The 24065-nt window shown below is 40.2% G+C and overlaps 1 protein-coding gene across 4 annotated transcripts in view; it reads left to right on the top strand.

Moving 5' to 3' along the window:
- Window positions 1–24065, top strand: part of mrtfbb (myocardin related transcription factor Bb) — a 51398-nt gene that overhangs the window by 2295 nt on the left and 25038 nt on the right. For 2 of the 4 annotated variants that reach the window (XM_058377451.1, XM_058377454.1), the window contains exons 2-11: window positions 2444–2507; window positions 5912–6110; window positions 13532–13597; window positions 15476–15531; window positions 15654–15729; window positions 15850–16011; window positions 16102–16280; window positions 16573–16710; window positions 18871–19124; window positions 20201–20360. In XM_058377451.1, coding sequence (XP_058233434.1) covers window positions 2444–2507; window positions 5912–6110; window positions 13532–13597; window positions 15476–15531; window positions 15654–15729; window positions 15850–16011; window positions 16102–16280; window positions 16573–16710; window positions 18871–19124; window positions 20201–20360 — 1354 coding nt within the window. Of the gene's footprint in view, window positions 1–2443; window positions 2508–5911; window positions 6111–11522; window positions 11725–13531; window positions 13598–15475; window positions 15532–15653; window positions 15730–15849; window positions 16012–16101; window positions 16281–16572; window positions 16711–18870; window positions 19125–20200; window positions 20361–24065 lie in introns of those variants that run through there. The other 2 variants (XM_058377452.1, XM_058377453.1) reach the window with 2 other exon arrangements.

Here is a 24065-nt window from a genome sequence, read left to right as displayed (position 1 = left end):
TCTCACTCCTGAATGATCAGAAATCAGAGGTGAAATGAAACACAGAGACGATGGGATGACGAAACCTTCTACGTAGTGGGAAGAGTGCCGGTTCTCTAACAGGATACCCCATCGAGCCCTCTAGGAGTTTTTATTGTTAACTATTTATTATAAATGGAAAAATTTACCAAAAATGCTTATTTGTGTTGTTCCTCATGTGTTATATAAAGTACCATAAACAGCGTTAACTCATTCATCACCGGATGTTGTGTCTCAATTTAGGGGAAGGTATGTTATCATGACTTCACCTGCGGTGTCATAGTAATAAGTAATCTTGTACTTCTGTGGAACTAAAGTCCATGCAGCCACACCAGGAAGCATTATATTGTGACGTAATTCTTTAAAAAAAAAAAAAAAACTTATTATATGAACTCACCTGGAGTGCCATATGGCTGCTATTTCAGGCTGAGGTAGATTCACCCCCTTGACTTTCAATCCCCCCACCAGAGGGAAGTCAGAGGGCAAAGAACATGTTGGTGGAGTAAAGGTCATGTACGCCAGACTCTGGGACGAGCCCTGGGGAGTTAACTGACTTTCTGGGAAAGTTGTTTCAAATGTGGGATTTATTTTGGTAATGGTTTTGGAATTCCCCCTCCCCTTGCGTTCTCTCACTCGAGCGAGTCTCACACTGTTGGTTTTGTGATGACTCCCTGGTCTGAGTTCCCAATCCACACATATACACACACACATGTGGAACTTTTTTTTCTTGTATTTTCCAGCTGCTTATTCTGCCCTGTCTCTGGGATATATTTAGCCACCCGTCTGACCCTCTGCAGCTTTACTGCCAGTGAGTTAGTCAGTGTTTGTTGTGGGTAGAATTCCATAGCTGCTAATAGTGTTGTAATGCACATGACTTTTTGTTTAGACAACCAAACGTGCTTCCTGTAAGATTGCTCTGTAGGATGAATTTCAGGGTTTTCAGTAATATCATCTACTTTGCTTCACATTAACTTTTTTAAAAGTACAGAGAACAGTCAGACTTGTCTGTTTAGCAGCTGACGTCTAAAACAATATGTAAATGTTAGAAACTCTATGAATTATTTAGGTTATAATGACACTTGGTGTATAAATAATGACAGTATCACTGTCGGTCTTTGTCTCAGGGCCACTGGAACAGTTTACACAGATTATTTGGTCATGCATGCCTAGAGTTTCTACTGCATATGGAACCAGGATGGCAGATTGTGTACTCTCTACCAAACCTGAATCAGACCTTTTTCCATCCCACAGATCATTACAGTGTGAGGTTTAGCTCAAGCATTGTGTCATGCAGAGATACTGATATTTCTGGATGAGCTACACAGCCTGCTGCTTTTAATCTGCAGCAAATAACAGGATCAGAATGGTTTCTTCCATTCATCACAGGAATCCAGTATATTATACTGGAAACAGAGCAGAGCTGTGTCTACGTATGTTAAATCGGACCGTTCCAGGACGTACACTTTGTGTCAGAAGCGGTAGAATAAACATGTGCAAGGTTGCTTTAATGAAAATGGTAATTTAGTGAAAGCCTTCCTTTGTGAGGAGGAAGTGTCTTAAAATGGCAAGTGCAGGATGGAGGATCATCTCTGATACTGGACCAGGCTTTCATGGTCTTGCTTTCCATATCTCTTAAAGGGCTCTTGAGTAGAGAGAGGCCCTCACCCATAAATAGCTGTCCTGTTATTGTTTAGCATGATTTATCAACACATGACCAGATTACGGTTCCCATAGCAACTGCTTTTTATTAGAAGTAAACAACTGTAGTGTTTTTAAAGCTCTGTTTAGATGCTAATTTGCTCTTCATGCTTTACAAAAAATGCCCCATGCTCTACATGTGGTTTATAGTTTTATATAAAGTTCACAAGATCATTTGCTTCACATCTCCATTGTCGAGGGTTTTGATTCCTGCCTCTGCCCTAAGTTCATGGAGTTTACATGTTCATACTGTCAGTAAATATAGCCAGGGTTTTAGTTGCCTGAGGTTTATGACATCACTTCATTCACTCTCTAGATTTTGCTAGATTTCGAGCTGAGACATCGAAATGAGCAAACATACCCGAACTCTCAGTAGTTTCAGGTGTGTGTTGCAGAGCGTCTGCACCTTCATGTCCAAAACTGTCAATCACCTCAACCGTGACATTTTAATTATCTCCTATTTTTATTAACTTTTTATTGCCAGAATGAAATTTTACACTGCTTTGCTTTCATGCTACATTTTCCATCAGCACCACATGTGTTTTAGACTGGATGGAGTGAAGTCATGCCACAGCGCACTTCATAGCACAGTTCAACAATTGACACTGAAATCCACTGACAAGTAAATTTGATCAGTTTTCAACAATTTTGTCAGTTCGTTGTTGCAGGCGTATTAAAAATCTTTTAATCTTGAATTTTTTAATAATTCTGATTCTCTTTGTTTCAGTCACCATGACCTAGTGCACTTTAACAGACTGTTTGTCATTCTCTTCGCTTTCTTCTTCCATGAGGTAACTTTTTCCATTCACTCACAAAAGATACACTGTGGTCATTTATCACGTATTACTTTGAACAGTACTTTGATCAGTTGTTCGAAACTCTACACAAACAAGAAAAATAACTTGCTTTGAAAATGCACAGTTCATGAAATGCTAATGAAATTAATCTGAGGTGCTGCTGTGATGGACAGTTCTGAACATAATGTACGTTTCTGAATCAGATGACCTGAACTGGCGTATAATCCTAAATACAGTAAAAAATGGTTCTGAATCTGATGTAGCATGAGATCAGAACTGCACTGCCATCTACTGATCTTCATCATGTACATTCTTCTTAGTCTGTAGGACCTGGTATTAGAGCGTAAGGGAGTGGAGGAAGAGTATGGTGCTTTTAAACAGTTTATTAAAAGCTTTAACACAGAGATTGCACTCCTCATGCTGTAAATCTTTCTGATCTTAAGCGGCTACAGGCTGAGTGGCTTAAAAGGACGAGGATACAGAGATCTGATTATTCCACTGATCAGTACAAACCAGAGAGGCTTAATAATGAGACAAAAGGGTGTGTCAGGATCTTTATTTATCATTATTCCAGTTCAAATATCCATTTCAAAGTTAACAAACATAACAAATTCTCTTTCAACTTTATAGTTGAAAAATATGTAAAATAGTATAAATCTGACCAATATAGTTTGTATTTTTAGTTTAGAAACTTGATGGAAAAACAAGTATTCCGACTCTAGATTAAAGATCTATGTAAACATTATATAGAAATAATAAGTCTATCTAGAGATAAATGTTTTCAAGCAAATAGCACATGATGCCTAATTAAAGATGCTCTTATTGGTTTGGAAGATTTGGAACAACAAAACTGTGAAGGTGAAAGAGCTTCCTTAAGTGTATTAATAAATTAATAAATAAGTAAAAACACTTGAATGGAAAAAGCTACAGAGCCAAACATCACAGTCAGTACAACTGGTTTAATAAGATGGACCATTTCTGGACAATTAACATTTCACAGCTGTCAGAGTAATGATGAGGAAGGTAAGAAAAGAAATCACTCAAAAAAAAGAGTTGCAGGATGACCTGAAAGCAGCAGTAACAAATATTTAGAGAAGAAATTAACTGCACTGCAATCATCTCTGCAAAAGCTACCCCTGTACCTCATGGAAAACTTCCTCTCCAAAGACACAGCACAGAGATGAGCGTGTAGACAAATAAGAACAATTGGAACAATGCAATCTGAACAACAGTGTGCTTCAACTTTGTGGCAATAGTTTGAAAAAGGCCCATGCTACGAGTGTGATGGTCAGGCGTCCACATACTTTTGGCCATACAGTGTAGTTCAAGCAAGGAACGGTTCATGTCAGTGGACCTGCATGGCATTTATATTTCTATCCTGTAACATGCATTTTTAATATTTGCTATCCAAGGACAGGAAGTCCTTCTCTTCAGCCTAGTCACAGGTGTCAACATCCAGGACATCCAGGAAGCCTCGTCTCTTTATATCACCATTCATCGAGATACTGCTAAATTTGACTAACTTGCTTCTTAGTGCACTGACCAAGGAGCAGGCTTTCCAGAACAATCCAAGTTCAGATCAGTTTCCTCACACCCAAACAGACCAGACGGATCATCTCTGTTAGGCTAGATTCACTGAGAGTGGGTCAGTACACCATCATTCCAATGTGTGTCAAGTTCAGCCAGACCTGTACATGTGGTATCAAGAAACCTCAAGGACAAACAGCTTCCTCTCTTTCTGCCCTGTCAGACTCTGTACTGAGAGCAGCTCATGCTCTGGCTGTACAACATTACATTACCAGTCAGCATCTACATCCAGGAAGATTTGGAGAGGTGCAGGTGGACCTCTTTACCAGAGGCATGTCAGCACTTTGGTACTTGTGGTTCTCTGGGGCAGGACTTGACAGTCTGTTGAGTCAGAATTCCCAACTGGCCCTATGACATGTTATACTATTTGTTATTCCTTTCCTCTTCTACCAGTGATTTTTCCCACACTGTACAGAATTGAACAACTACACCTTTGAGTCCTACATGTGAGCCAACAAGACCTTTGTTCCTACTGATGCTTTCATTAGTCCTTGGACCACCCTGGCAGCTTCCTGCCCAAGCAGAGCCACAGTAACAAATGAATAGCAGAATTTGACATCCTTAAACAGGACACTAGGTCACTTCTTCCTCCTCTATGTGCTGCCTAAGTAGAAGAATGCTAACTTGAAATAGGTGCCTCAGGATACTTCCTAGCAGCTGGAGATACGCTTGCCTTGCTTTAATTGTTAACCAGATGACTGTGGGGTGGTGGAATCCAGATTTGTCCTTTAGACCAGAAGGCAGCTATCTGATATTCAGACTAATTGTTAATCTATCATTAAAGAAAAACAGAAGAAGTTATCTCCCTAGAGTGAGAAAGTAGTGGTCCAGTAAGTGGTGGACATCATGATTGTGGCCTATAGATGGGCCAAGTCCATGGAATTCACCTATATTCAACAGAAATGTGTACATTGGTTCAATTTAATTTAATTGAGTTCCATTAAAACAATTAGTTTCCATTCAGTGAACATCAGTTGATAATGTATTTTCAGTATCCTAGAATGAAAAGAAACTGTGCACTAACCTGAGCGTAGGCTTGAACCAAGGACTGTGGCAGGTGAAGCAGCAGCAGCACCCAGAGCTTAATCTAATATTATAGACATTTCTTCCTGTCAGCACTGACATCCTCAGATCACACTGATACAGCAAGAATGGATAAGATGGTTCCTGTAAACTATACATATTTTTAAATCTGACCAATGATATATTCACTTTCTCCAATATACCATCACAAAGAAAACTGTAAACTCTTTCCCATGGGCCTTATTTAGATACTTTCAACTCTTTTTAAGATTTAAACTGGTTTTAACTATCAGACTGCTTTTTAGATTCTGTTCCTCGTAAAATGTTGGTGCACATTATCCTGTTCCCCTCTGCTCCTGGTCATTGGAAAGGGTAAAAATAGATGTTAGTTCCCTTGGTCATCATCATCACTGTTACTTATCATTCAGAGCCTAAGCTGGTTCAGTTAGATGTTTCTAGGAAAGATGGCGGAAGGACAGTTGATCTCACCGAGCAAGTGTTTAGATGTTTTAGGTGTAAACAAAGTACACTTATAATGAAGGGAAGGTGGTGATATTAATGGGTCAAAGTCAATTACCCAAAGTGAAGACTTTGTTCAGACTTTGTTAATTTATTTAACAGAAAAGAAGTATTGAAAGCATTTTGTTAGGATTTGGTACATTTCTGCTGAGAGTAAAATGAATTCAGTCCAGCTTTCACTTTATGTGCAGTTAACAATTAACCTAACGTCTAACCTTGACCAGCACAACTCCTCAGACTATTAATCCTATAACACTTCTGTTTTTCAGAGTACTCTCCAAGTTTTCCGTCAATGCCTGGCTCCTCCTCCACTTCTTATAGATGACATGGAGCCCCAGAGTGTGGGAATTGAAAGGGATTGGGAGATAATGGTTTCGAGTCCAAGCAGTGAAGCTGTGACCCATGACATGGAAGCAATAACGCTGCAGCCCAGCCACAGTCTTCCTTCCATCCAGCAGCGGAAGAACGGTGAGTGAATCGATGTGTCTGGTCTCCTTAAAGTCCACACCACTCTCAGCAATATCATCCTCCTTTCTTCTTCATCAGTTTAAATTCTAGCGTTATTCTGATTCTGTGAAAATAAAATCCTTTGTGGGAAGAAAAATGGGTGGAATTATGCTGGAATTGCACGCAAATGCCAACATCTAATCATAGCTTAAACGGATCCTTTAACTCAAGTCCAGGCTAATCTTGGCTAATTTCAGGGAGACTGGTAAATTAATATTATATATCTTTCTTCCAGCTGTGTCAGTCGCCAGCGCACTCTGATATCAAAGGTTCTTTGGATTGAATGTGGCTTTCATGGACGTTTCGTTCCCTCGGCTGCATGTGTACCCATTTCATCTGGTTCTCACACTCTTGGCCAATGCTCTAGACTGGAAATGTTTTAGTGGTATGTGAACCGTAATGAGAGGGCACAGAGGGACCAGGCGATGCAAGCAGACTGGCACTGAGCCACACTTGACATTTTCACATATAGCTGAACCTTCAGCTCCACCAGCGTGGCTGATGTTATTCTCCCAGTTAGCATTTTATTACTCGAGAGAAATGCACTTAAGGGTATAATGTCCTCAGGGCTGCAGGGAGGGAAGTAGAGAGCGCAGTGAGCATGTCTGTAATTCCCCTGCTTCAATCCTCCAGTCATCTCCTGTTAGTAATCCCAGGTATGCTCCATACAACTGAAACTCTGACTCAGTGAGTCTGTTATCTCGGTAACAACAGAGGTTTTTTTACTCGTTCACATCATTAGAGAAGATGTTTGACCTCTAGCCTTGTAAAATAAAACATGCAGGATTTAGAGATATGAAATCATCAGCTGGAATTTTTATGGAGAATTTCAACTTTGAGAATTCCTGTATTTATCATAGCATATATTTTTGAGGCCAGAAGCTTCATACCGAGGCTCAAGACATTCAAACTCAATTCTCCACATGTTTCATATTACTATACATGTCCTGTCTTAAGTCAGTCAGGGTTAATGGCTTTAAGGCTACACAGAAACCCCAGCTTCCCCTCAAATTTCGTCTTGAAAGTCTTGGTGTAATGTAATATTTTAGCGAATCAGTTGATTAGTTATCTGACTGTAATAGTACACACTACTCACTTAAACAGTGAAACACTGAAGCCTGTAGTGTATGTTAGGTGTATGTGTATTGGATGGTTTTAATGAGCTATCACTTATTGGAAAAGAGGCTTTTAATTTTGATTCCTGCCCAAACACATGGCTTCTCTTTATGATTGGTTCCACCTCTCAAAGAGGTTCCCTCTGAACAAACTGCAAATCAGTAAATCAGGAATGAACATGACAGAAATCACAAACTTAAACTAGACTTGTGCATCGAGGCTGGGGATCACGCAGAACAAAGCACAGAAAAGTCACACAAGGTTTTTACTGTAATGTGCAGCTTTAAAGGTCAGCTCACTGAAGATTATCAGGAGGGCATGGCAGGATTCTGCAAAATTCCCACACCTAACTGCAACCACGAAAAGACCAAAGTCTTTGTGCAGACCAAAAGGAGAACACATTTTTCCTCAGCCTCTTTTATAGATAGATAGCTAGATAGATAGATAGATAGATAGATAGATAGATAGATAGATAGATAGATAGATAGATAGATAGATATTATGTTTTGAGGAGCAAATGAACAGTGATGTGCATTTCTGCAGTACTCTCGAATACTCGGCCGTTACACAGAAAGCCTGCTCGTCTGACAGGAAGTTCATGAGCATAGATGCAAATAGGAGATACAGTAAAAATACAGATATATTTATTCAGCTGCTACAGCATTCAGATCCTACAGTCCGGGGCTCTGCCTACAGGAATTTCATTCATTTAATAATAAATACGTTCATGGTGCATGTTTTTCATCATTCTTAAAAGATAGTTCTCATTCAGTATTAAAAGAAAATCTTCTCAGAAATTCATACAGACATTAAAGCAGCCCGAGTGAGTCCCAGCTTCACAGCTGATTCTGATCAAGTCAACCTTTCTGATCTGAATCAACTAAACTCACAAATAGAAGTAAATCTAATGAAATATTATGAGATGTGGTGCTGGTGACTGTAAATAGCAGAGCTTGGAAAAGCCTGTGTTGTTTTAAAACAGTTAGCATGCTAACTCAGTAGACAAAAGTCCTGAAAGTTCCACATGAGTTGAATAAAGTTACATCAAGAAAAAATGTCATTAAATAAAAATCAAGTTTATATAAACTGTGAATGAAACTGACTCCTTTTGTCCCTTCTCAGCCCTGTGTTTTCACTCTTTCAGGGTTTTCTAGGGCATACTGTAGTGATAGGAGCCACGTTAAAAAAAAAAAAAAAAACACCTTCCTGTTCTTTTTTTGTTTTTTTACCATGTGCATGCTCACATCCTGTTTAAAATGAAAAAACAGGAACAAATCTTTTAAGCACTATACAGATACAGATATTGCACTCTTAATATATACACAACACCAGTTTGTTTCAGCCTGCACTCTGTTGTGTCTTCATTTATTAAAGTGGTGTTTTCCAAAACCTGGTCCTCATGGAGCCACAAATGGTCCACATTTTTCTTGGACTAACATGAATAATCCCTCTTTGCTGTCTTTGTGTGATATAACGTTCCTTATCCAGGTACAGTTTCACTTAAACACACATTAGAGCTGAAGAGCGTTCTGGTGTAAGAATCATGGCTGTAGTTTCTTTATCATCATTATAACTGACTCACTATCTGTGTCCCATGAACTGCTTATCATCATCACCTGCTCTCTCTCTCGCTGTGGGCCTTTTAAAAAAAGATTTTGGTCCTTGGTGATGCTCCCAAAATGATTTTTTTATTAATTTTTTTTCTTTGAAACTTTAAAGAGTTCCCTGGTTTGTAGAAATAATCTCTATACAAATAACCAGAGCATTTACAAAGATAAAAACACTCCCATGTGGACTTTTATGGCTTTGTTTTTGTCATTTTTTTGTTCAAAGACATTTGGAAGAAATCAGCTTGTGTGGTTGTTTTTTTCTTGGGAGACTTTGGAACTCTTACAGAAAGCACATTAACATTTTTTTTTAAAGAATACAAACTTGGACACTGTGACCTCAGCCTCTTCGTTCGCTAAGTGCAGAGCTGACTTTTGGCTTTAAGGGACTCGCCCTACAAAAAGGACAGTTTTGTCTCAGCACTCTTGTTGGCGGAGCTTGAGATGATGACGGAGTAAACAAATGCATTTTTCTGTGGAATCTCTACAAAATAAACCATCAGTCAAATGACTGTAAATCATCCACGCATCCATCCATCCTGTACACTGCTTATCCTACTGGGTCACAGGGAACCTGGAGTCTATCCAAGGAGACTTGGGGAACAGACAGGGTTTATCCTGGACATGATGCAGTCTATCACAGGGCACAATCACACACAAACACACACACACACTCATTCACACACTACTGACGTCAATGGAGAGAGATGTCACTCAACCTACAACGCATGTCTTTGGACTGGGTAAAGATACTGGAGTTCTGTTTATTATTATTATTATTATTATTATTATTACTACTACTACTACTACTACTACTATTACAGATAATTATAATTATTAATATAATATATTTATCTGAAACTCATTTTGAATATTCATTTATTTTTATTACACACTCCATTAAGCCTTTTCCAGGAAAGCAGGTTCACACTAGGAGAATTCACCCTTCCTCAAGGTCACCATCCCATCATACAGCACCACACACATACACATTCACTCATTCACTCCCACTCCTTCATGCCTAGAGGCAGTTTAGCACATCTGCCTACCTCCATTTCTCTGGAACGTGAGAGGAAACTGGAGATCCCAGAGGAAATCCATGTGAACACAGAGAGAAAACGCAATACTCCACACAGCCAGAAACCTGAGCTCAGGATTTATCTCATATTCATGTTTTCTCTCCCGGATTGAGGCTCCAGCAACATATTGAACTAGAAGTCCATAATATTTGGCCATTTTATGATCATTGTTTGTATTTTAATAATAAGCAATAAGAAACATACCCCAGGTTTACTGTGTTCTCCGGCATCCTATCCGGTTTAAACTACCATTAATACCAAATGTTATGTAAAAATATTTAATAATGTCACTGATAACATCAGAACACTACTTCATCTTTCATGCTTTTCAAAACATTGGCTGCATGATAGCATCACAGGCATCAATCAAACTTTTCCCATGTCATTAAAATTGCATTATACAGCAAAAAGTATTCATCACACCCATATGTGGATCAAACTGTTACCATAAAGACGGAAGCAGAAACATTTACATCATCTGGCAGATGCCGTTTTATCCAGAGTTCTCTAGAACGTCTCTGTATGCTGTAGCTTTACATTTTCCCTTCACTAGAAGCCTGTTCCATCATGACAATGCCCCTGTACACAAAGCACAGAGCTCCATGAAGACATGGTGTAGAGGTTAAGGTTGGAGTGAAGAACTGGAGTGTCCTGCACAGTCACACGCCAACATCTAGTGGAAAACCTTCACAGAAAAGATGGTGAATATATGGAAATACAAGTACACACAGGTGTGCACAAACCTCAGGCAATATATTGTATGTTTATTGACAATTTACAGACCAGAGTCTGTTAAGTGTTCTGATTATTTGTTTTCACTGATGATCTCCACATCATGGCACCTGTTAGTGGGTGGGATATATTAGGCAGCAGGTGAACATTTTGTCCTCAAAGTTGATGTGTTAGAAGCAGGAAAACTGGACAAGCGTAAGGATTTGAGTGAGTTTGACTAAGAAATTGTGATGTCTAGACCACTGGATCAGAGCATCTCCGAAACTGCAGCTCTTGTGGGGTGTTCCCAGTCTGCAGTGGTCAGTATCTATCAAAAGTGGTCCAAGGAAGGAACAGTAGTGAACCGGTGACAGAGTCATGGACGGTCAAGGCTCATTGATGCACGTGGGGAGAGAAGGCTAGCCTGTGTGATCCGATCCAACAGACGAGCTACTGTTGATGAAATTGCTGAAGAAGTTAATGCTGGTTCTGATAGAAAGGGGTCAGAATACACAGTGCAGGACGGGTCAGGGCTGTTTTGGCAGCAAAAGAGGGAACAACACCAATACTAGGCAGGTGGTCATAATGTTATGGCTGGTGTATCTTATGATCAGAAAAAATGTCTCCAGCATTACATTATATGCAAAACTGCGATTTATAAAATGCGCATGCGTTCAAACAAGTAGGACAATTTGCTCGGAACACCGGATGAATTCTCGTGCTCTGAAAGTTTGTTTGCGGGCGCGAGCGCAAAAGTTTCTCTGAAGGGTTAAAGTGTGTTTCGCTCGTAGACGCCGCCCTCTGTTTCCGCCCACTGCGCCTGTTCCCTGCGCTGATTGGCCGAGGCGCGTCGGAGCAGCGGCGTGTCACTGTGCCTGTAGTTACACAGGGAGAAGCGCTGAGTCCCGAGCCGCTCCGGTGTTTTCGGGTGAAACGGCGCTCCATGGGATCATCAGCTCTCCCCTCGCCTCCTCTGTAATGGCCTGCATCGAGGTCGAAACCCCAACCGTCTGCAGGGGTAAAGTCTCAACTGGGCAGCTTTTAGCTTTTATTTCCCACCAGGTATCACTGGTGAAGTAATATTCTATTAACGATTTTAAATAATTTAAGCACTGAGTAGTAAAGTGATTAAAATCTTTCTCGACAAACTGAATCATGATGATGATGATGATGATGATGATGATGATGGCGATGATGTTTAGTGCATGCTGTCTCTCTGTAATCTGGGTTAACTCTGTACAGATGTTATCTCGTGCTTGATTGCATGGCTGCTTTGTATCATGCTTTGTGGAATTGTTACAGAGGGTTTTTTTTCCCCACGTGCCTTTTTATTTCAGTAGTTTGTTTCCTGGATTTTACATCAAACATGAAGGATATCATTTGGAGTCTTTAGTGTTTCTGATGCACGACAGAGTTTGATGTTTAAAGGGTTAATGGTGAGATGTTGGCTGTCCTGACTGTATCTCTGTTTTCCATCATTTCATCCAGCACAGGTTCTACACTGTTTATAACGAGTCATGCTCTTATTTACGCTCAGAAGCAGGGATTAGTTTCAGTTATAGAGTTAATGTCAGTGTAGACGTTTGGTATTCTGAACTGTGAAATCGGCTCAGTAACCATAACAAGCAGTTTGGATTGGTGTGTGAACTTCAGCATCCAAAAGCTTCAGTCTGTTGTTCGTGGAGGTTCAGTTCAGAGAAACTGGATGAAGTAAGTGGGGCCTAGGAAGAGGGGAACTGAATAACTTTTGGAAGAGTAGTTGTATACAAGCGAGACAAATGTTGATGTGACGGAATATCAGCACAAACATGAGCATGACGCAAGACGTTCCACATCCATGTCCAGATAAAGCTGCAGTATCTCCCAGCGGTCCTCGAGTCTTTTCATTTGCTGCCCCAGTTACTACAGCGTGTGCTGTGAGAAGTCCAGGCCCACTTGTGATTACTTTTTGTGCAACACCATGGCGACATGAGGACATTATGGACTTACAGAGAGTTCTGAGTGATGGAGGATGCTGGACTCTTACTTGCGACTCCCTTCCCTTCAGGCCTGTAGGGAGTGGGGCTCCGCACCGCCCCCAGATCTGCCGTTTTTCCCAGGCCATGTTCTCACACTGCTGAAGTTTATTTTTGCCAGAGTGACTCACAGCCCTGCTCAGACATATTGGACACTCTCTGGGGAGCCTCACAGGCCATGTTGTGTTTGTCTCCTACTGGACTGGCAAATCAGATTTCTTAAATCAGCGTGGCTGTGAAACAGGGTGTCAGAACATCACACATCCACCACCTCATTATTCGCCAAATATGTCTGCAGAGGAGCAGTGTTATCATGTCACTGGAGCACATCCACGCTTGTGTGTTTATTTAAATAGCGCGCCCTGTCTGTAGAGCAACAACAGTGCACACTGTCCAGGAATTAAGGGCCAAAATATGATGCTGTGTGTATTCTTCCTACTTTTTCTTTTTTGATTATCCTAAATCTTCCTAAATCTGCTCCTACCTGTCCACTGCATGACTCAGGGGTTCATGTTTTTATGGCTTCTGCTTCATACTTTTTTTTCTTTTTTTTTTTAAAACTAAAGTCTCTCTCTTATGTTGATCTTGTTGTCTCAGAGTTATGTTTGCCATGCACAAAAACCTTTTCCTGACTGGTTTGTTAATTATCTATAGTATTAATAAACAACAAAATAAAAAAGCAGGGGAAAAACAGATGCCAGAAAAAGTGTTGTTGTGTTAAATGATTTGGATGAATTGTATTAAAATGCGGAAGGATCTGCTGGTTTTGGATAATTGGTTAATTCTGACCTATTTGGGTAGAAATCAGCCGTTTATATCTGTAACGTAACTGTACGGTGTGTATTCCTCCCCAGTTCTTCAGCTCAGACTGCAGCAGAGACGAACCCGGGAGCAGCTCGTGGAGCAGGGCATTATGCCACGTGAGTATGCACACTGCTTTTTCTCAAAACAGAAAGGTAGAACCAAAGTCCAAATAAACCATTAATCTCTTTCAAGATGAATAGCCTGAGCTCTAGGTGAGTATATATTATCTTGACAACCTACACCACTAACCAGGGGGATTATCAGTTCATCAGCAGAAGTGATGACGCTGCACTGTTTACACATCATTAATATCCTACTGTATGTACGGTCGCATAAACACACCGCTGGACATTTCAGAATATTCTGGATGACTGGAACAGAGTTCAGTCCTGATGCTTCCTGAGGCAGATTGATGCTTTTGCTTATAGTTTGAGATCAGGAATACAACAGTGTGTCTGTGGTAAAGCTTCGCCGCAGTGCCTGTATCTTCATCTGCATCTGTTTAGTGCTCCAGAAATTCATTTGTGTTTGAGTTGAAACCGGAAGTGTCTGTACAGGAAGCAAGTTGTAGAACATACAGTAATTTTATTCAGCTCCTGAACCAGATGTCCTGTGAAACTTTCTGGCAAGTTTTTCTGTAATGTGAGAAAGCAAGCGAACAGCAAATGTCCAAACCAGGGAACTGTTCTTTACACTTAACAGCAATAACCATTTAATAATATTTAATCAGACTGAATTCAGTTATCGGGTCTGATACAGTACAGAAAGTTTCGAAAATTTCACTAGACACATATCAGCGTCCGCTACCGAGCCAACTTTGTTATAACACACGGGAAATTCCAGGAGGATTTTCTTTTAATAACAGTGTTTAAGGATTGTTTAAAACTGACAAGCAATGCCTATACAAGTTACTATTGTTAAAATATACTGTTTGGAAACTTAATAGAGAAGCTGCACTTTGTACAGCATGGATTCTACATTTGCAGCAGATGCTCCAAAAATACAAAGAAATCAAACTTAAAATGTATTTTGTTTGTACAGAAATATGATTAGAAAAGGATTTATTTTCAGTTCAGTAAAGCAGTGTTTAAGACACACGCAGGCACATGAGCTTTCATGGAGTTTTGTGGGCGTCACGACATGCAAATGAGCAGCATCTGGAATAAATATAAACATGCGAGTATGAAGAAATTCTGAAATCTGTCAGAAAATCTTGGCTTACGCAAGTATCTACACACAACAGATTAAGAAATGAGGCCGGTTATCATATTTCCTTTCAGTGTTCAGTCAAATAATGTATTTGTATTTGGCAAAGAGGAAAGAGTGGCGTGACTGATGTCTGATTTGTGGCTCTGTATGAAGTTCATCAGCTCTTGGAGCATCAGGCTAATGAGTGTAGCTTCAGGCTGTTCTGCACTCTTTTGCACAGCAGACCTCCTGCGTTTAGGCAAACCGCAAAGGAACAATGCTAACTGTTCAGGATTGTAAGACTTCTACCTCCAAGTAGAACTAGGGTACCTTTTTTCTGTTACAGTTGAGGTTGCAGAAATGGTTTAGTAGAATGAGTAACCAAAACCACTAAACAGAGGATGAGTAAAGTTTGTCTTGCTAAATCAAAGGCTCAGCTCTCCTGTGATGAATGGATAAAACAGTCACTTCCTGTTCACCCCGCAGGCAAATGCATGGTGAAAAATCAGTTAACCAGGCCATATGGGAAAAAAACATTCATCTAGACAACTTTCATCTCGCTCTGTCTAGCAGAATGCTGACTGGTTTCATTACTGCAGATAAGATCAATCAGCCTGGTCCCCACAGGAGATTGTTATAAACACTGAAAATGCTACGATTTTGACAGAGTAGCCTTCAGAACCAACAGCAAACACCAACAGGATAACAACCAGTTTGCTGCGTGTGGCATAGATAATACGCTGTGTGGAGATCTGTAAGCATTGTGTATATTTTTAGAATGATGGTCAATGTGTTTCTCTTTTCAGCACTGAAGAATCCTGCTGCCTTTCATGAACAGATACGAAGCCTTGAGAGAGCCAGGGTGAGTCACACACAGACCTTAATGATAAAGGAGTAATAAAGGAGCGAGAAAGTCCATGTACAATCAGAGATTAAAAGTCTGACCCTAGCATGTTCATTTTTCTTCCACCTCACTATGGCCAGACTGAGAATTTCCTGAAGCACAAGATTAGTAGTAGACCCGAGCGTGCAGAGCTGGTCCGCATGCACATCCTCCAAGGTAACCACACCGTTCTGTTATTCTCTCTAGATTAAGAAAGATCATGGTTTTATCGAACGAATAATGTGTCACATAGCCGTGGTTTGTTTTTATATATCAATCAGAGGAAATGTTTTTCAGAGACCCAGGTGCAGCCGTCGTTACAGGCCGCACAGATGAAGCTCAAAAAGGCTCGTCTGGCCGATGACCTAAACGAGAAGATTGCCCAGAGGCCTGGTCCAATGGAGTTGGTAGAGAAGAACATCCTGCCTGTAGACTCCAGCATGAAGGAGGCCATCATTGGTAAGCAGTATTCATTATTCCGTATAAAAAAATGAATATACAGTTTCATATATTAATATATATAAAATATGGTGTTGTCTTTTGGCACAGAAAGTGAGGTGGGCTACCAAAAGACCCTGGATGTGTATCAGTTTGATGAGGACAGCAGTGAAGCTGTGTCCCCGGAGGATCCGGCCAGTCAGGAATCTCAGTGCTCTGTACCTTCACCCAGAGAGGCCAAGCTGCCGGAGATATCCTCTGCCACTCTGACCGCTGGCTCCAACCTACAGGTGAAAGTCATTACTAAAGCTTTAGGGTTGATTGCTCACTTTCCACAAAAACCAAACTGCAAACTCGGGATGAGAGAGCTGATATGGAATTGACCACCAGCTTGCCATTTCACTTTTTTGAACCTGCAGTTTGAACGTCTTTATCATTGCACTTTATATATTAGATGCATGTCTAAGCTATTTCTGGCTCCCATCCAGTCTGTTCTTTCTGCCTTTCTTCAGAGTTTTGTAGTTTTTCCTCCCTTGTGTTTGAAGTCATTTGTGGTTTGTGTCTTGCATCTTTATCTCTAAGGCCTGTCCACCTACGAGCCAGAGCTCAGAGTTACTCAGTCAAACATCAGCAGAGGATCAGACAAACACTCAGCGCATAACTCCTGCTCAGCCAGTCACCACCGCTCACCCCGTCAAATCAGGCCTTACCCTTGTGAAGGTGAGCAAAATGCTGCGGTGATCTCATTTCCTGTAAGTGTTTTTCTATCCACAGTCAAATGGGCAGTGACTCAACAGGGTCTGGCTGTCAGCTATGACCGATTGCTGAATTGTGTTGGTAAAGAAAACATGTACAACATTAAATCATATTTAATCATAACATGTGGGATTTATAAGAGAAGGTAGCAAGAATGAAGCACACAGTAGAAAGAATCAGACCAGATTTGCTTACCTGGAAAAGTTTTTCAAGAAAAGGTTCGATTTTTTTTATGATTTTGTATTTAGAGACATGGATTAATTCAATTTATTGTAAAGAAATAAATGAGGAATAAACCTCTTTACCTCTTTAGAGCCACAAACCTGAACCCTACCTTATTGATTTGATTTGATTCATATGATTTGGCCCACTGCCTATAAAGCTCTCTTTAAAAGTACAGTAATAAAGCATCTTTGGGAGGAAGCGGTGGAATCCTGACAGTCATAATAAGAATAACTTTCAGTGAGATTGTGTCCCTGTCACTGCTACCTTGTGCCAAAACAAAGGTTGAAAAGGATCAGCAAAAGCAGCAGCTGTCTTCAGCTGTCTTCTGTCTTCCACTGGAGGTCAAATAAAAAATGATACTTATTACACACTAAAGACCTGCTAGTCCAAGTACAATCCCACAAACCAAAAGCTGGGCAATATATCGTTCATTTGTCATAATCTGTACCCTCAAAGCATGTTCCACATATTTGTCCCGAGAGTTGTCCCCCCAGTTTAGGGAGGCTGGTTAGATCCGAGCATCTGTGCTTATATAAGCAAACCTGAAATGATATTCTTCAAACTCACTGGCTTTTAGCTCCCTCCCTCAGATGCCAGACTCATTTTCATGTATATCCTGTAACTGATCGCTTTGAAACAATAAGGGTCATGTCCTCCTCCAGGCATCCTGTTTCCTCATCCTGTCATTCTAGACAGATGCTGACTTACAGCCCTATATCTGTTCATGAGCAATCATGAAATGTCATGAAATGGTTTTACCCAGATTTCTCAATTGAGTCCTACAGCTCAGAGTTTTGTTCACAGTCTGCTCTGAAAGCACTGAAACAGTGAGGCCTGGTCTTTGTTTTTGCTATAGATGTTTGAGATCAGAAGATAAATGATGAGATGATAGATCAGAATTTCAGCCTTCATTTCCTGATTACATAAATCAAGCATATACAACAGCTTCATGGTACCACTGGAGGCAGAACACCTGATTTATAGGTGAGAAAAAGTAATTGGCACTTAATATTCAGTTGCATATCTCAGTCTTGCAATAACTGCATCAAACCCTGACTTTTTGACATCACCAAAATGCTACATTCGTTTTCTAAGAAGTTTTACAGATTATTTTAGTTGTTGTGTGTTTTGTTGGGTTTCTCCTTCAGTTTCCTCTTCAGGAGGTGAAATGCTGATCAGTTGGGTTCTGGTCTACTGATTGACTTGTCTAAAAACTTCCCCTTTCCCACTTCCCCCCTTGATAAAGTCCTGTGGTTGGTGTTTTGCTGCATGATGAAGTTCCTCCCATTAGCTTGGATGCATTCCTCTTTAAATTTCAGACAGAATGTTTCTGTAAACTTCTGAATTTATTCTGCTGCTAGCATCATGAGCTCCATCATCTGTAAAGATTAGTGAGAATGTTCCAGAAGCAGTCATGTACACCCAAGCCATGAAACACTCTAACTGGTCTTTATGGTGGTCAAGTCTTATTAACCACAAATGCAGTCTTCACAGTGAAACCCAGGACTTGGACTAAGAGTAGACATTCAGAGCAATTTGCTATATAAACAATCAATCTAACAGGACACACCTGGGCAACATGAAACAGCTGTCAGTCACATGTTCCAATATTTTTGATTAAGTAGACATGGGCGATACATGCACAGCCCTGTTTCAATCCAAAGGTGGCATTATCTAAGTTGTTAATGTATCTAGATAGAAATATCAGGAAATGAAATCTGAAAGTCAGTTCTATTGTCTCATCTATGCTATATCTGTCTTATATCTGCAAAAACAGAAGAATAAGCCTGGTCCTTCCAATACTTTTGGAGGGGACTGTATATAGCTCCAGGTGTGAGCCTCCCACCCCACCCCCACCCCCCAATGCAAACCTTTTGTCTTCTTTTCCTTTGTTTTCAGCAAAGCCAACCCAAGCTTCCCAGTGAAAAAAGCCGCAGCAAAAAGAGCAAAGAACCCAAGCCGAGGGTAAGGAAGCTCAAATACCACCTGTATATCCCACCAGACCAAAAACAGGAGCCCAGTGAGGCCCCTATGGACTCGGCCTATGCACGATTGCTTCAGCAGCAGCAGCAGTTTCTGCACCTGCAGATTCTTAGCCAGCAACAACAGCACTACAACTTTCAGGCCATTCTACCTGCACCTGCACCTTTCAGGTGTGTGCTTACAGAATCCTTTATCTAACTCATACCTTACTGAACATTAGCTGAATGGAAAATATGGAAAAGCATGCTGGTGGTAGATCCTGTAGAGTAATGCTTCACTCTTCTGATCATACATGCTTAGCACAGAAAAAAAAAAATATATATATATATATATATATGCTTTTTTTGCAAGAATAAATTAAACAATGAGTCAAAGATGCAGAAAGTGAAAGCTGAGAAGAAAAATAAATAAATAAATAAAATCCAGTTAGGTGGCAAAGAGTGTAATCCCTTTCTTATTACAATCTACTATCTTATTATAAGCCTTTTCTTTTCTTTTTTTAAACAAAATAACATCACAGCTAAAGTGACTAAGCCCCGTTATGTGTGATGTGGATTACAGCATTCAGGGGTCTGGTGTTTTACACCTTCCTCTCATAAATTCTAAGGATTTTTTCACCAATTAAAGGTTTAAAATGTAAGAAAATATTTTGTGATCGTTTTAGTAAGCATCCCTTATTTACTGCAAACTACTTAGGTAATTTATGGTAATTTCTATAATCAAGATATGCTGCCTATTAAATAATGAGTTAAAACCATTCTACGGTGTTGTGTTGGTCAGATGAAGTGGTATAGAGTCAGATCTTTACGTTATAGTTTAACTTGACCTCTTTTGCACAAAGCCAAGTTGCTCAGGACAAATGCCAAGTTCTCATAGCTTTTATTCATTATTAATAATGTTAACATTTCCATTACTTGGTGGATCTCTAATCTTTCGAATTTCCGCTGGCTGTTCTGTTCAGCTCCCTCAACACTGGCATTGGGGATCATTAAGAGATTGATTATACAGGCTGGAATGCAAACACTGCTAGTTGTGAATAATTGTCTGTGAATGGCATAGCTTCACCTATTAGTCTGAGTGCAGCACTTCCTCACATTCTTTTACTCCCTGACCCGTGTTTATGCCAGACAAACTTCTGCTGTTTTTGCCCAAAACATGGCTTGTTGATTGTGAATAATGAGAACACAGGAAGTTCCGTTTAAATCAACCTCCTGGCATTCACATGTTTTTCTCCTGTGTGTGACAGGCCTTTGCCTAAGGTTCTTAGCAGCTGTCCTAACGTGGCCATGGGAAACAGTCAAGCTCCACATGCAGCGTCGCTGCCCAGTGCTACGCCTGGAGTCGGCACCAACAGCACAAACAACCGCAAGCCTGGCCCTCTGCCTGCGAACCTAGACGAAATGAAGGTGTGTTACAGATTACAGAACATTTTCTGGCATGATAGAAAGTCTTCTGACGTACAGAGGTTCTTTTAAGAGGTATTTTTGGATGCGAGACAGAAAAGCTAACAAAGCGACGTTCAGGAGTGCAGACTGCTTACAGGAACACTGGAAATTTAGTCATCAGTCATTTCAAACAGAATCATTCATTTAAAAGCTGTTACTGATTCTTTAAAACTCTCTGTCTGGCTTCTAATTTGTTATTTACACTCCCTGGCCAATATATTAGGAACACCATTCACTCGGATGTTTGATGTGAAGATTGACTGAAGATTTTGACCTCTATCTGTATGTTTTGCATGAATGTGCAAGTGTTCCTATTAAAGTGGGCACTGAGTGTATGCCGTACCTTTAAAACTCCCTACTCCCTCATTTGTCTGAACAACATATACTCCTACATATGCTGATAGTGTGTATGTTGTTGTATAAGGTAGCTGATAGTGTGTATGTTGTATGTGGTAGCTGATAGTGTGTATGTTGTATGAGGTAGCTGATAGTGTGTATGTTGTTGTATAAGGTAGCTGATAGTGTGTATGTTGTATGAGGTAGCTGATAGTGTGTATGTTGTTGTATGAGGTAGCTGATAGTGTGTATGTTGTATGAGGTAGCTGATAGTGTGTATGTTGTATGAGGTAGCTGATAGTGTGTATGTTGTTGTATGAGGTAGCTGATAGTGTGTATGTTGTATGAGGTAGCTGATAGTGTGTATGTTGTATGTGGTAGCTGATAGTGTATATATTGTATGTGGTAGCTGATAGTGTGTATATTGTATGTGGTAGCTGATAGTGTGTATGTTGTATGAGGTAGCTGATAATGTGTATGTTGTATGAGGTAGCTGATAGTGTGTATGTTGTATGAGGTAGCTGATAGTGTGTATGTTGTATGAGGTAGCTGATAGTGTGTATATTGTATGTGGTAGCTGATAGTGTGTATGTTGTATGAGGTAGCTGATAATGTGTATGTTGTATGAGGTAGCTGATAATGTGTATGTTGTATGAGGTAGCTGTTAGTGTGTGTGTTGTTGTATGAGGTAGCTGATAGTGTGTATGTTGTTGTATGAGGTAGGTGATAGTGTGTATGTTGTTGTATGAGGTAGCTGATAGTGTGTATGTTGTATGAGGTAGCTGATAGTGTGTATGTTGTTGTATGAGGTAGCTGATAGTGTGTATGTTGTATGAGGTAGCTGATAGTGTGTATGTTGTATGTGGTAGCTGATAGTGTGTATGTTGTATGAGGTAGCTGATAATGTGTATGTTGTATGTGGTAGCTGATAGTGTGTATGTTGTATGAGGTAGCTGATAGTGTGTATGTTGTATGTGGTAGCTGATAGTGTGTATGTTGTATGAGGTAGCTGATAATGTGTGTGTTGTATGTGGTAGCTGATAGTGTGTATGTTGTATGAGGTAGCTGATAATGTGTGTGTTGTATAAGGTAGCTGATAGTGTGTATGTTGTTGTATGAGGTAGCTGATAGTGTGTATGTTGTATAAGGTAGCTGATAGTGTGTATGTTGTATGAGGTAGCTGATAGTGTGTATGTTGTTGTATGAGGTAGCTGATAGTGTGTATGTTGTATGTGGTAGCTGATAGTGTGTATGTTGTATGAGGTAGCTGATAGTGTGTGTGTTGTATGTGGTAGCTGATAGTGTGTGTGTTGTATGAGGTAGCCGATAGTGTGTGTGTTGTATGTGGTAGCTGATAGTGTGTATGTTGTATGTGGTAGCTGATAGTGTGTATGTTGTTGTATGAGGTAGCTGATAGTGTGTATGTTGTTGTATGAGGTAGCTGATAGTGTGTATGTTGTATGTGGTAGCTGATAGTGTGTATGTTGTATGAGGTAGCTGATAGTGTGTGTGTTGTATGTGGTAGCTGATAGTGTGTGTGTTGTATGAGGTAGCCGATAGTGTGTGTGTTGTATGAGGTAGCTGATAGTGTGTGTGTTGTATGAGGTAGCTGATAGTGTGTGTGTTGTATGAGGTAGCTGATAGTGTGTATGTTGTATGAGGTAGCTGATAGTGTGTGTGTTGTATGAGGTAGCTGATAGTGTGTATGTTGTATGAGGTAGCTGATAGTGTGTATGTTGTATGAGGTAGCTGATAGTGTGTGTGTTGTATGAGGTAGCTGATAGTGTGTATGTTGTATGAGGTAGCTGATAGTGTGTATGTTGTATGAGGTAGCTGATAGTGTGTGTGTTGTATGAGGTAGCTGATAGTGTGTATGTTGTATGTGGTAGCTGATAGTGTGTATGTTGTATGAGGTAGCTGATAATGTGTGTGTTGTATGAGGTAGCTGATAGTGTGTATGTTGTATGAGGTAGCTGATAGTGTGTATGTTGTTGTATGTGGTAGCTGATAGTGTGTATGTTGTATGTGGTAGCTGATAGTGTGTGTGTTGTATGTGGTAGCTGATAGTGTGTATGTTGTTGTATGAGGTAGCTGATAGTGTGTATGTTGTATGAGGTAGCTGATAGTGTGTATGTTGTATGTGGTAGCTGATAGTGTGTATGTTGTTGTATGAGGTAGCTGATAGTGTGTATGTTGTTGTATGAGGTAGCTGATAGTGTGTATGTTGTATGAGGTAGCTGATAGTGTGTATGTTGTATGTGGTAGCTGATGGTGTGTATGTTGTATGAGGTAGCTGATAATGTGTGTGTTGTATGTGGTAGCTGATAGTGTGTATGTTGTATGAGGTAGCTGATAGTGTGTATGTTGTTGTATGAGGTAGCTGATAGTGTGTGTGTTGTATGTGGTAGCTGATAGTGTGTGTGTTGTATAAGGTAGCTGATAGTGTGTGTGTGTTGTATGTGGTAGCTGATAGTGTGTGTGTTGTATAAGGTAGCTGATAGTGTGTGTGTGTTGTATGTGGTAGCTGATAGTGTGTGTGTTATATGCGGTAGCTGATAGTGTGTGTGTTGTATGAGGTAGCTGATAGTGTGTATGTTGTATAAGGTAGCTGATAGTGTGTATGTTGTATGTGGTAGCTGATAGTGTGTATGTTGTTGTATGAGGTAGGTGATAGTGTGTATGTTGTTGTATGAGGTAGCTGATAGTGTGTATGTTGTATGAGGTAGCTGATAGTGTGTATGTTGTATGTGGTAGCTGATAGTGTGTATGTTGTTGTATGAGGTAGCTGATAGTGTGTATGTTGTATGTGGTAGCTGATAGTGTGTATGTTGTTGTATGAGGTAGCTGATAGTGTGTGTGTTGTATTTAATAGCTGATAGTGTGTATGTTGTATGAGGTAGCTGGTTGTGTGTATGTTGTATAAGGTAGCTGATAGTGTGTATGTTGTTGTATGAGGTAGCTGATAGTGTGTGTGTTGTATGTGGTAGCTGATAGTGTGTATATTGTATGTGGTAGCTGATAGTGTGTATGTTGTTGTATGTGGTAGCTGATAGTTTGTATGTTGTTGTATGAGGTAGCTTATAGTGTGTGTGTTGTATGTGGTAGCTGATAATGTGTGTGTTGTAAGAGGTAGCTGATAGTGTGTGTTTGTTGTATGTGGTAGCTGATAGTGTGTGTGTTATATGCGGTAGCTGATAGTGTGTGTGTTGTATGAGGTAGCTGATAGTGTGTATGTTGTATAAGGTAGCTGATAGTGTGTATGTTGTATGAGGTAGGTGATAGTGTGTGTGTTGTATGTAATAGCTGATAGTGTGTATGTTGTATGAGGTA

This window comes from Hemibagrus wyckioides, linkage group LG24, assembly GCF_019097595.1.
Source record: "Hemibagrus wyckioides isolate EC202008001 linkage group LG24, SWU_Hwy_1.0, whole genome shotgun sequence".
NCBI lineage: Eukaryota > Metazoa > Chordata > Actinopteri > Siluriformes > Bagridae > Hemibagrus > Hemibagrus wyckioides.
This window is presented reverse-complemented; position numbering and strand designations above follow the sequence as displayed.